Consider the following 14,260-nt stretch of genomic DNA (forward strand, 5'->3'; position numbering starts at 1 on the left):
TTATTATACTGTACCTTGTTAACTGTTATTATACTGTACCTTGTTAACTGTTATTATACTGTACCTTGTTAACTGTTGTTATACTGTACCTTGTTAACTGTTATTATACTGTACCTTGTTAACTGTTATTATACTGTACCTTGTTAACTGTTATTATACTGTACCTTGTTAACTGTTGTTATACTGTACCTTGTTAACTGTTATTATACTGTACCTTGTTAACTGTTATTATACTGTACCTTGTTAACTGTTGTTACACTGTACCTTGTTAACTGTTATTATACTGTACCTTGTTAACTGTTATTATACTGTACCTTGTTAACTGTTGTTATACTGTACCTTGTTAACTGTTGTTATACTGTACCTTGTTAACTGTTATTATACTGTACTTTGTTAACTGTTGTTATACTGTACCTTGTTAACTGTTGTTATACTGTACCTTGTTAACTGTTATTATACTGTACCTTGTTAACTGTTGTTATACTGTACCTTGTTAACTGTTGTTATACTGTACCTTGTTAACTGTTGTTATACTGTACCTTGTTAACTGTTATTATACTGTACCTTGTTAACTGTTATTATACTGTACTTTGTTAACTGTTGTTATACTGTGCCTTGTTAACTGTTATTATACTGTGCCTTGTTAACTGTTATTATACTGTACCTTGTTAACTGTTGTTATACTGTACCTTGTTAACTGTTATTATACTGTACTTTGTTAACTGTTATTATACTGTACCTTGTTAACTGTTATTATACTGTACCTTGTTAACTGTTATTATACTGTACCTTGTTAACTGTTATTATACTGTACCTTGTTAACTGTTATTATACTGTACCTTGTTAACCGTTGTTATACTGTACCTTGTTAACTTATTATACTGTACCTTGTTAACTGTTATTATACTGTACCTTGTTAACTGTTGTTATATTGTACCTTGTTAACTGTTATTATACTGTACCTTGTTAACTGTTATTATACTGTACCTTGTTAACTGTTATTATACTGTACCTTGTTAACTGTTGTTATACTGTACCTTGTTAACTATTATTATACTGTACCTTGTTAACTGTTATTATACTGTACCTTGTTAACTGTTATTATACTGTACCTTGTTAACTGTTATTATACTGGACCTTGTTAACTGTTATTATACTGTACCTTGTTAACTGTTATTATACTGTACCTTGTTAACTGTTATTATACTGTACCTTGTTAACTGTTGTTATACTGTACCTTGTTAACTGTTATTATACTGTACCTTGTTAACTGTTATTATACTGTACCTTGTTAACTGTTATTATACTGTACCTTGTTAACTGTTATTATACTGTACCTTGTTAACTGTTATTATACTGTACCTTGTTAACTGTTGTTATACTGTACCTTGTTAACTGTTATTATACTGTACCTTGTTAACTGTTATTATACTGTACCTTGTTAACTGTTGTTATATTGTACCTTGTTAACTGTTATTATAATTTACCTTGTTAACTGTTATTATACTGTACCTTGTTAACTGTTATTATACTGTACCTTGTTAACTGTTGTTATACTGTACCTTGTTAACTATTATTATACTGTACCTTGTTAACTGTTATTATACTGTACCTTGTTAACTGTTATTATACTGTACCTTGTGTACCTTGTTAACTGTTGTTATATTGTACCTTGTTAACTGTTATTATACTGTGCCTTGTTAACTGTTATTATGCTGTACCTTGTTAACTGTTATTATACTGTACCTTGTTAACTGTTATTATACTGTACCTTGTTAACTGTTATTATACTGTACCTTGTTAACTGTTATTATACTGTACCTTGTTAACTGTTATTATACTGTACCTTGTTAACTGTTATTATACTGTACCTTGTTAACTGTTGTTATACTGTACCTTGTTAACTGTTGTTATACTGTACCTTGTTAACTGTTATTATACTGCACCTTGTTAACTGTTATTATACTGTACCTTGTTAACTGTTGTTATATTGTACCTTGTTAACTGTTGTTATACTGTACCTTGTTAACTGTTATTATACTGCACCTTGTTAACTGTTATTATACTGTACCTTGTTAACTGTTGTTATACTGTACCTTGTTAACTGTTGTTTTACTGTACCTTGTTAACTGTTGTTTTACTGTACCTTGTTAACTGTTGTTTTACTGTACCTTGTTAACTGTTGTTTTACTGTACCTTAACTGTTGTTTTACTGTACCTTGTTAACTGTTGTTATACTGCACCTTGTTAACTGTTGTTATACTGTACCTTGTTAACTGTTGTTATACTGTACATTGTTAACTGTTGTTTTACTGTACCTTGTTAACTGTTGTTTTACTGTACCTTGTTAACTGTTGTTTTACTGTACCTTGTTAACTGTTGTTATAGTGCACCTTGTTAACTGTTGTTATACTGTACTTTGTTAACTGTTATTATACTGTACCTTGTTAACTGTTGTTATACTGTACCTTGTTAACTGTTGTTATACTGTACATTGTTAACTGTTGTTATACTGTACCTTGCTAACTGTTATTATACTGTACCTTGTTAACTGTTGTTATACTGTACCTTGTTAACTGTTGTTTTACTGTACCTTGTTAACTGTTATTATACTGCACCTTGTTAACTGTTGTTATACTGTACCTTGTTAACTGTTATTATACTGTACCTTGTTAACTGTTATTATACTGTACCTTGTTAACTGTTGTTATACTGTACCTTGTTAACTGTTATTATACTGTACCTTGTTAACTGTTGTTATACTGTACCTTGTTAACTGTTGTTATACTGTACCTTGTTAACTGTTGTTATACTGTACCTTGTTAACTGTTGTTTTACTGTACCTTGTTAACTGTTGTTTTACTGTACCTTGTTAACTGTTGTTTTACTGTACCTTGTTAACTGTTGTTATACTGCACCTTGTTAACTGTTGTTATACTGTACCTTGTTAACTGTTGTTATACTGTACCTTGTTAACTGTTGTTATACTGTACCTTGTTAACTGTAGTTTTACTGTACCTTGTTAACTGTTGTTTTACTGTACCTTGTTAACTGTTGTTTTACTGTACCTTGTTAACTGTTGTTTTACTGTACCTTGTTAACTGTTGTTATACTGCACCTTGTTAACTGTTGTTATACTGTACCTTGTTAACTGTTGTTTTACTGTACCTTGTTAACTGTTGTTATACTGCACCTTGTTAACTGTTGTTATACTGTACCTTGTTAACTGTTGTTATACTGTACCTTGTTAACTGTTGTTATACTGCACCTTGTTAACTGTTGTTTTACTGTACCTTGTTAACTGTTGTTTTACTGTACTTTGTTAACTGTTGTTATACTGTATCTTGTTAACTGTAGTTTTACTGTACCTTGTTAACTGTTGTTATACTGTACCTTGTTAACTGTTGTTTTACTGTACCTTGTTAACTGTTATTATACTGCACTTTGTTAACTGTTGTTATACTGCACCTTGTTAACTGTTATTATACTGCACTTTGTTAACTGTTGTTATACTGTATCTTGTTAACTGTAGTTTTACTGTACCTTGTTAACTGTTGTTATACTGTACCTTGCTAACTGTTATTATACTACACCTTGTTAACTGTTGTTATACTGTACCTTGTTAACTGTTGTTTTACTGTACCTTGCTAACTGTTATTATACTGCACCTTGTTAACTGTTGTTATACTGTACCTTGTTAACTGTTGTTTTACTGTACCTTGCTAACTGTTATTATACTGCACCTTGTTAACTGTTGTTATACTGTACCTTGCTAACTGTTATTATACTGCACCTTGTTAACTATTGTTATACTGTACCTTGCTAACTGTTATTATACTGCACCTTGTTAACTGTTGTTATACTGTATCTTGTTAACTGTTGTTGAAATTTAACACATCCCCCGCCAACCAGTGGTTTTATCAGTACAATACAAGGACAGTCTTGGAGCTGGTGAAGTGCACCGTAGTCTTGGAGCTGGTGAAGTACACCGTAGTCTTGAAGCTGGTGAAGTACACCGTAGTCTTGGAGCTGGTGAAGTGCACCGTAGTCTTGGAGCTGGTGAAGTACACCGTAGTCTTGAAGCTGGTGAAGTGCACCGTAGTCTTGAAGATGGTGAAGTGCACCGTAGTCTTGGAGCTGGTGAAGTGCACCGTAGTCTTGGAGCTGGTGAAGTGCACCGTAGTCTTGGAGCTGGTGAAGTGCACCGTAGTCTTGGAGCTGGTGAAGTGCACCGTAGTCTTGAAGCTGGTGAAGTACACCGTAGTCTTGGAGCTGGTGAAGTACACCGTAGTCTTGAAGCTGGTGAAGTACACCGTAGTCTTGAAGATGGTGAAGTGCACCGTAGTCTTGGAGCTGGTGAAGTACACCGTAGTCTTGAAGCTGGTGAAGCTCACCGTAGTCTTGAAGCTGGTGAAGTGCACCGTAGTCTTGAAGCTGGTGAAGTACAACGTAGTCTTGGAGCTGGTGAAGTACACCGTAGTCTTGAAGCTGGTGAAGTACACCGTAGTCTTGGAGCTGGTGAAGTACACCGTAGTCTTGAAGCTGGTGAAGTACACCGTAGTCTTGGAGCTCGTGAAGTACACCGTAGTCTTGGAGCTGGTGAAGTACACCGTAGTCTTGGAGCTGGTGAAGTACACCGTAGTCTTGAAGCTGGTGAAGTGCACCGTAGTCTTGAAGCTGGGGAAGTACAACGTAGTCTTGGAGCTGGTGAAGTACACCGTAGTCTTGAAGCTGGTGAAGTACACCGTAGTCTTGAAGCTGGTGAAGTACACCGTAGTCTTGAAGCTGGTGAAGTACACCGTAGTCTTGAAGATGGTGAAGTACACCCTAGTCTTGAAGCTGGTGAAGTACACCGTAGTCTTGAAGATGGTGAAGTGCACCGTAGTCTTGGAGCTGGTGAAGTACACCGTAGTCTTGAAGCTGGTGAAGTACACCGTAGTCTTGAAGCTGGTGAAGTACACCGTAGTCTTGGAGCTGGTGAAGTACACCGTAGTCTTGAAGCTTGTGAAGTACACCGTAGTCTTGGAGCTGGTGAAGTGCACCGTAGTCTTGGAGGTGGTGAAGTACACCGTAGTCTTGGAGCTGGTGAAGTGCACCGTAGTCTTGGAGCTGGTGAAGTGCACCGTAGTCTTGGAGCTGGTGAAGTGCACCGTAGTCTTGGAGCTGGTGAAGTGCACCGTAGTCTTGGAGCTGGTGAAGCGCACCGTAGTCTTGAAGCTGGTGAAGTACACCGTAGTCTTGGAGCTGGTGAAGTACACCGTAGTCTTGAAGCTGGTGATGTACACCGTAGTCTTGAAGCTTGTGAAGTACACCGTAGTCTTGAAGCTGGTGAAGTACACCGTAGTCTTGGAGCTGGTGAAGTACACCGTAGTCTTGAAGCTGGTGAAGTACACCGTAGTCTTGAAGCTGGTGAAGTACACCGTAGTCTTGAAGCTGGTGAAGTGCACCGTAGTCTTGGAGCTGGTGAAGTGCACCGTAGTCTTGAAGCTGGTGAAGTACACCGTAGTCTTGAAGCTGGTGAAGTACACCGTTGTCTTGGAGCTGGTGAAGTACACCGTAGTCTTGGAGCTGGTGAAGTACACCGTATTCTTGAAGCTGGTGAAGTACACCGTAGTCTTGAAGCTGGTGAAGTACACCGTAGTCTTGGAGCTGGTGAAGTACACCGTAGTCTTGAAGCTGGTGAAGTACACCGTAGTCTTGAAGCTGGTGAAGTACACCGTAGTCTTGGAGCTGGTGAAGTACACCGTAGTCTTGAAGCTGGTGAAGTACACCGTAGTCTTGGAGCTGGTGAAGTACACCGTAGTCTTGAAGCTGGTGAAGTACACCGTAGTCTTGAAGCTGGTGAAGTACACCGTAGTCTTGGAGCTGGTGAAGTACACCGTAGTCTTGGAGCTGGTGAAGTACATCGTAGTCTTGGAGCTGGTGAAGTACACCGTAGTCTTGGAGCTGGTGAAGTACACCGTAGTCTTGAAGCTGGTGAAGTGCACCGTAGTCTTGAAGCTGGTGAAGTACAACGTAGTCTTGGAGCTGGTGAAGTACACCGTAGTCTTGAAGCTTTTGAAGTACACCGTAGTCTTGAAGCTGGTGAAGTACACCGTAGTCTTGAAGCTGGTGAAGTACACCGTAGTCTTGGAGCTGGTGAAGTACACCGTAGTCTTGAAGCTGGTGAAGTACACCGTAGTCTTGAAGCTGGTGAAGTACACCGTAGTCTTGGAGCTGGTGAAGTACACCGTAGTCTTGAAGGTGGTGAAGTACACCGTAGTCTTGGAGCTGGTGAAGTACACTGTAGTCTTGAAGATGGTGAAGTGCACCGTAGTCTTGAAGATGGTGAAGTGCACCGTAGTCTTGAAGGTGGTGAAGTGCACCGTAGTCTTGGAGCTGGTGAAGTACACCGTAGTCTTGAAGCTGGTGAAGTACACCGTAGTCTTGGAGCTGGTGAAGTACACCGTAGTCTTGAAGCTGGTGAAGTACACCGTAGTCTTGAAGCTGGTGAAGTACACCGTAGTCTTGGAGCTGGTGAAGTACACCGTAGTCTTGGAGCTGGTGAAGTACACAGTAGTCTTGGAGCTGGTGAAGTACACCGTAGTCTTGGAGCTGGTGAAGTACACCGTAGTCTTGGAGCTGGTGAAGTACACCGTAGTCTTGGAGCTGGTGAAGTACACCGTAGTCTTGGAGCTGGTGAAGTACACCGTAGTCTTGGAGCTGGTGAAGTACACCGTAGTCTTGGAGCTGGTGAAGTACACCGTAGTCTTGGAGCTGGTGAAGTACACCGTAGTCTTGGAGCTGGTGAAGTACACCGTAGTCTTGGAGCTGGTGAAGTACATCGTAGTCTTGGAGCTGGTGAAGTACACCGTAGTCTTGGAGCTGGTGAAGTACACCGTAGTCTTGAAGCTGGTGAAGTGCACCGTAGTCTTGAAGCTGGTGAAGTACAACGTAGTCTTGGAGCTGGTGAAGTACACCGTAGTCTTGAAGCTTTTGAAGTACACCGTAGTCTTGAAGCTGGTGAAGTACACCGTAGTCTTGAAGCTGGTGAAGTACACCGTAGTCTTGGAGCTGGTGAAGTACACCGTAGTCTTGAAGGTGGTGAAGTACACCGTAGTCTTGAAGCTGGTGAAGTACACCGTAGTCTTGGAGCTGGTGAAGTACACCGTAGTCTTGAAGGTGGTGAAGTACACCGTAGTCTTGGAGCTGGTGAAGTACACCGTAGTGTTGAAGCTGGTGAAGTACACCGTAGTCTTGAAGCTGGTGAAGTACACTGTAGTCTTGAAGATGGTGAAGTGCACCGTAGTCTTGAAGATGGTGAAGTGCACCGTAGTCTTGAAGGTGGTGAAGTGCACCGTAGTCTTGGAGCTGGTGAAGTACACCGTAGTCTTGAAGCTGGTGAAGTACACCGTAGTCTTGAAGCTGGTGAAGTACACCGTAGTCTTGAAGCTGGTGAAGTGCACCGTAGTCTTGGAGCTGGTGAAGTACACCGTAGTCTTGAAGATGGTGAAGTGCACCGTAGTCTTGAAGCTGGTGAAGTGCACCGTAGTCTTGGAGCTGGTGAAGTACACCGTAGTCTTGGAGCTGGTGAAGTACACCGTAGTCTTGGAGCTGGTGAAGTACACCGTAGTCTTGGAGCTGGTGAAGTACACCGTAGTCTTGAAGCTGGTGAAGTGCACCGTAGTCTTGAAGCTGGTGAAGTGCACCGTAGTCTTGAAGCTGGTGAAGTGCACCGTAGTCTTGGAGCTGGTGAAGTACACCGTAGTCATGAAGCTGGTGAAGTGCACCGTAGTCTTGAAGCTGGTGAAGTGCACCGTAGTCTTGGAGCTGGTGAAGTACACCGTAGTCTTGAAGCTGGTGAAGTACACCGTAGTCTTGAAGCTGGTGAAGTGCACCGTAGTCTTGAAGCTGGTGAAGTGCACCGTAGTCTTGGAGCTGGTGAAGTACACCGTAGTCTTGGAGCTGGTGAAGTGCACCGTAGTCTTGAAGCTGGTGAAGTGCACCGTAGTCTTGAAGCTGGTGAAGTGCACCGTAGTCTTGGAGCTGGTGAAGTACACCGTAGTCATGAAGCTGGTGAAGTGCACCGTAGTCTTGAAGCTGGTGAAGTGCACCGTAGTCTTGGAGCTGGTGAAGTACACCGTAGTCTTGAAGCTGGTGAAGTACACCGTAGTCTTGAAGCTGGTGAAGTGCACCGTAGTCTTGAAGCTGGTGAAGTGCACCGTAGTCTTGGAGCTGGTGAAGTACACCGTAGTCTTGGAGCTGGTGAAGTGCACCGTAGTCTTGAAGCTGGTGAAGTGCACCGTAGTCTTGAAGCTGGTGAAGTGCACCGTAGTCTTGGAGCTGGTGAAGTGCACCGTAGTCTTGAAGCTGGTGAAGTGCACCGTAGTCTTGAAGCTGGTGAAGTGCACCGTAGTCTTGAAGCTGGTGAAGTGCACCGTAGTCTTGGAGCTGGTGAAGTGCACCGTAGTCTTGAAGCTGGTGAAGTGCACCGTAGTCTTGAAGCTGGTGAAGTGCACCGTAGTCTTGAAGCTGGTGAAGTGCACCGTAGTCTTGAAGCTGGTGAAGTACACCGTAGTCTTGAAGATGGTGAAGTGCACCGTAGTCTTGAAGCTGGTGAAGTGCACCGTAGTCTTGAAGATGGTGAAGTGCACCGTAGTCTTGAAGATGGTGAAGTGCACCGTAGTCTTGAAGCTGGTGAAGTACACCGTAGTCTTGAAGCTGGTGAAGTGCACCGTAGTCTTGAAGCTGGTGAAGTGCACCGTAGTCTTGAAGCTGGTGAAGTGCACCGTAGTCTTGAAGCTGGTGAAGTACACCGTAGTCTTGAAGCTGGTGAAGTGCACCGTAGTCTTGAAGCTGGTGAAGTGCACCGTAGTCTTGAAGCTGGTGAAGTACACCGTAGTCTTGAAGACTCTGAAACACACGCATCATTGCTGTACTTTTCTGATTAATAAACACCTAAGATTGGTTTTAGGTATGAAAAATATTATATGTTGTTCTTTTTATCAAAGAACTTGCCCACCCCAGGTATATATCCTAAGAGTGGCAGTGTATATACACTGAGAGCAGCAGTGTATATACCCTAAGAGCAGCAGCGCATATACACTGAGAGCAGCAGCGTATATACATTGAGAGCAACAGTGCATATATACCAAGAGCAACAGTGAACATACACTGAGATCAACAATATTTATGCACTGAAAGTTTAATCACTTGACTGGTGGTGTACAGGTGACAGACAGCCTTAATCACCCTTTAAAGCCGGACTTGATGACCATTTAAAGCCTGTCTTAATAACCCTTTAAAGCCAGCCTTAATGACTCTCGTATAGTACACACGACGGTCATTAATATAGGATTTAAACCTAATAAACCATCCTGTAGGATTACATTATCACTGTTCTTAATGAGGGTTATGGCAGTTGTTGTAGCAGCAGCAGCAGCAGCAGCAGCAGCAGCAGCAGCAGCAGCAGCAGCAGCAGCAACAACAACAACAACAACAACAACAACAGTAATCCCAGCGAAACTACAACCTCAGCAGCGGAAGCAACATTGGCAGCAGTAACAGCAGTAACAACAACAACAGTGGCAGCAGTTGCAGCACTCCCACAAAGTCCTTCACTACTCTCACATAGTCCTTCAGGACTCAAACACCTACAGGACTCCCACAAAGGCTACCCACAATGGCTACCCACAAAGGATACCCACAAAGACCTACAGGACTTCTACAAAGCCCCTGACAACTCTTATAAAGTCCTGCGGTGCTCAATGTCATTCAGGACTCATAGTCCTTCAGGACTCATACACTTACAGGACTCCCACAATGTCCTATAGGATACCCACAAAGCCCTACAGGACTTCTACAAAGAGTCCTGAGAACTCTTACAGAATCCTTCAGGACTCTTACAAAGTCCTGCAGGACTCTTACAAAGAATCCTTGTATTTCTTCCCTAATGGAAGACTGTCAATCACCCGCCACAGGATTGCTTTGCGCTCTGCAAACATTCCGCTCACGGGAAATTTCTCTCGTGAAGTCGATGCTACCATTAAATTTTCAAGAATTTTTTGTTCATTAAAAATGCTTTGCTAATCCTGTGTATGGTCTCCTTCCCCCCTCCCCCCCCCAAAAAAAATCGACAATTTGCCCATTCAGAAACGTGATCTAAATCGCCGGTATTATATATATATATATTTTTTTTTTGCCCACAGTGATATAATGCTATAATCAATGCTTCTTTTATTTTTTTTATATTGTCGTTCTATAGTTGCAATGTTTCTCCTCTTACAGCTGTTTCATTGCATCATTGTACCATCATCTTGTGTACAGTTCAGAACATTTCTTTCAGGACACGTTTCCCCTCTTGAGTGTCTTCATGGTCAGGACTGGTGGAACCATATCATAAATAAGGCCTTTTCGCTCACGGAACTGCCGCTTGCTGGATATTTTGTATTTTTTTGCATCATTCTCTGTTTAAACTCTAGAGACTTGTGCATGAAAAAACCCAAGAGGTCAACAGTCTCTATGCAAAACGTTTTTCTCGGTACAGGTATAGATAAGTTAGTCAGGACATCCTGGCCCGGGTCTTCTCCATGTGGTGACCCGGTCAACAGTGTGTTGGCATTACCATAACATTTACAGCCATCATTTGTGTACTTACAGAAGGTGGTGCTTCGCGGGACGAGGTGGAGTGGGCACTACTAGCAGGCAGTGCAATCACAGCTCTCCTTGCCCTTTAGACTTATCCCCATGGCTTCGAAGGCTGTCCTAGCATAACACCTCAGCAACTAGACGGTTGGTTCTAGTGGCCCTCCTCAGCAACTAGACAGCTAGTCCTAGAGGTCTCAGCAACTAGACAGCTGGTTCGAGTAACCCTTCTCAGCAACTAGACAGCTAGTCCTAGAAGCCTCAGCAACTAGTTGGCTGGTTCTAGCAACCCTCCTCAGCAGCTAGAAATGTGGGTTATGTCACCTCTCTTCACCATCTAGACTCTCCCCCCTCCCCTCCCACAGAGCTTCTACAGCTGGTCCTAGCCTCATTTCTTACCAACTAGACAGCTGGGCCTAGCCTCAATTCTCACTACCTAGACAGCTGGTCTCAGCCTCAATTCTCACCACCTAGACAGTTGATCCTAGCCTCAATCCTCACCATTTAGGCAGCTGGTCCTGGCCTCAATTCTCACCACCTAGACAGCTGGTCCCAGCCTCAATTCTTACCACCTAGACAGCTGGTCCTAGCCTCAGTCCTCACCACCTAGACAGCTTTCCTTTCATCATGAACTTATCCCAGTGACCGACAATGAAATTTGTGGTACTTAATCCAGCAAATAATCACGAACCGAGTGTTGGGTTTTTCCTGGCTGTTGTGATCCTGATCCTTGGCTGTGATCTTAAGTCCAGTATTTGGAAAATATGTATCTCTGTGATGGATCTCCTGAGGAATCAGCGTTGGCATCGGCTGGATAGACTGAGGAGTTACGTGGTCTTATGTCTTATATACCGAGAAGTAGTTGTGTACATAAATCCCATGTGACAGTGAATCAAGTCTGGTGGACACTAACCTTGAAAACTTTAAAAACTTCCCTGGAAAATATTCTGGTTGTCTGTGAGCCATTGAAATTATCAAGGACATCTTGTGGTCTGTGATCTCAGTCGACTTTACTTTCTGGTAAACTAACTGTCTGGTAAAATGAAATGGAAATTTAACCATATCTTAAAGGTAACAGTCTGTGTGGGTAGTACTGGGGACCGAACCAGCGCCCTTGCAACTGCAGATCCAGAAATTTTCAATTTAGCCACAGAGTGTACTAAAAAATTCTATATGGGTAACTGTTGATATTCAAGGGCGCTGATTCAACCCCTAGTTCACCTTAGAAGAGGTGTGAACACCTGGTTACTGAACTGCTAAACTTTTGTGGTTAACTCGCTACACTTGAAAACCCTTTGAGATCACGTTCCTATTGAAATGAAAGACTATTTTCAACACATGTCAGACAGATTGAGATTAATATATGAATCCTGTAAGGCAAACGTCAAGTTCTTGTCAACTAGTGTGTATATTAGTAGATATATGTCATTTAAATTAGACTACCCTTAGGCATAAGTGCTCAATCAAACACTCCTCTGGTTGTCTGTGAAGCGGCTTTGGTCGGCACTAACCTAGAAAAAACAGTGAAGAATTCCGGTAGAAAATATTCTGGTTGATCGTGAAGCAGGTCTGGTGGACACAGATCTTGGAAACTTGAAGATATCCAGTGAGAAATATTTTCTTGCCTGTGAAGCTCTCGCCAAATATCGCCTGGTGCAAACCTTCCCTGAAGCTTGAAGAGTTTCACTTCCTTTGTTGCCCGTGAAACTCTTCACCAAAATCCAACACTTGGGAGAGGAACCTTACAGTGATGTGTCAGTCCTCCTGGACTAATGTCACTACCAACAGTGATTTGACAAACCACTGTCAAATTGCAGTTGTCAAATTACGACTGCAACTTGACAGTGGTCAAGGAGGGACATTAACGTCATCATAATTCTCCAACGTGAGGATTTTTGGTGTGTTGTTCCATCCACGGTATTGTGGCTGCTTATTCTGTGAAGCTCTGCCAATCAAAATCGGACGTAAGTGAAAAAAATAGCAAATTATCAATGAAATAGCCACACATTAAACACATGAGTGTTGTGATACTACAGTGTTTCACTAGTAGGAGATCCTGAGTTATCGTTTACTACAGACATAATATGCAAACAAAATAGTTGCAACTACAGGAGTACCAACTCGGGGGCCTCCTGTGAGTGAACCACCCTGTATGTTTAAACCTTAGAACCAGTTGACTGAACACAGTGAACCTTGAAACTAAGTCTTGTCTTACCACTCGACTACATGTCAACTTACTTTTTAAGAAATTGCAAGTAAGGTTTGGGACCTGATGGCATGTCACGTAATATATTCCAGTAAGGTCGATCAGTAGTATTTGCTAATGCATTAGAAATTGCTCAATAAAATCAGTGGATGTTATAGCACCCACCTTCCAGATGCAAGCTTAAATGCTCTCTGTTAAGTGATAAGGAGATAACTTGTAGATTAAAGGAATATAGAGAGATAACTTGTAGATGAAAGGAATATAGGGAGATAACTTGTAGATGAAAGGAATGTAGGGAGATAACTTGTAGATGAACGGAATATAGGGAGATAACTTGTAGATGAAAGGAATCAATAAAGCTACAGCTAATCTACAATACTGAGAGTGAACTCAACACTGTGTTTCTCTACCTCTTGAACTATTTTGAAACCACACTTGTGTGACAATCCACGACAGATGGACATGTCTTTCCAAGAGTTCCACTCCAGAGTGTGAGTCAGTTATCAACAGTTACAGTTATGGTATACTGACTGTCGCTCTCCGCTCTTTATTAACACAAGGAAACACCAGGTTATGTTTTTGTGTTTTGTTTATGTGTGTTTGTTTATGTGTGTTTGTTTATGTGTTTGTTTATGTGTGTTTATGTGTGTTTGTTTATGTGTGTTTGGAGACTTTTGTTATCAGGAAAATGCATGAATGAAATTGAAGAATTTAGATTATTATTATTATTATTATTATTATTATTATTATTATTATTATTATTATATTAAGATTTGTCGTAACAGTAATAGCAGTTTCTGTTGCATCTGTTGCAAGATCTGTTGCAACTGTTACATTATTGCAATTATTATTGCTCTTGTAGATGAGTTATAGGAACGAATTATCGGCCAATTATATCAGGCATATTCACTCATATAATTTGAGTTCAGGGAGGGAGGGAGAGAGGGAGGGAGGGAGAGAGGGAGGGAGGGAGAGAGGGAGAGAGGGGGAGGGGATTAATAGGTAATGCTGAAGGGATCGTCTTCCAAGGAGTTAAAGTTGCTCCTCCATCTTCCTTGGGTCAAATCTGCTCCCCAAGGGTTTAGAGCTTCCCCGTAATTTATAATAATAACGTGGTAACCTGTGGAAGGTTCATACACTCCAAATGTACACACGTGAAAATAAACTCATTCCAAAGGTACACACTCACTACTAAGGTACACACAATATGTCACACAGACACTACAAAGGTACACACAGTGTATCACACTACAAAGGTACACACAATGTATCACACTACAAAGGTACACACAATGTATCACACTACAAAAGTACACACAATGTATCACACTACAAAGCTACACACAATGTACCACACTCACTACAAAGGTACACACAGTGTACCACACTACAAAGGTACACACAGTGTACCACACTACAAAGGTACACACA

The 14,260-nt window shown here is 41.6% G+C and overlaps 1 protein-coding gene across 4 annotated transcripts in view; it reads left to right on the top strand.

Annotated features, from left to right (window-relative positions):
- LOC128700596 (cell adhesion molecule 2) overlaps nucleotides 1-13,223 on the top strand; it is a 132,277-nt gene extending 119,054 nt beyond the window's left edge. For all 4 annotated transcript variants that reach the window (XM_070098886.1, XM_070098888.1, XM_070098889.1 and 1 more), the window contains one exon: nucleotides 10,639-13,223. In XM_070098886.1, the coding sequence (XP_069954987.1) occupies nucleotides 10,639-10,715 (77 nt within the window). In that variant the 3' untranslated portion in view covers nucleotides 10,716-13,223. The remainder of the gene's footprint in view (nucleotides 1-10,638) is intronic.
- Nucleotides 13,224-14,260: the final 1,037 nt, after the last annotated feature.

Source organism: Cherax quadricarinatus, chromosome 65, assembly GCF_038502225.1.
Source record: "Cherax quadricarinatus isolate ZL_2023a chromosome 65, ASM3850222v1, whole genome shotgun sequence".
Taxonomy (NCBI): Eukaryota; Metazoa; Arthropoda; class Malacostraca; order Decapoda; family Parastacidae; genus Cherax; species Cherax quadricarinatus.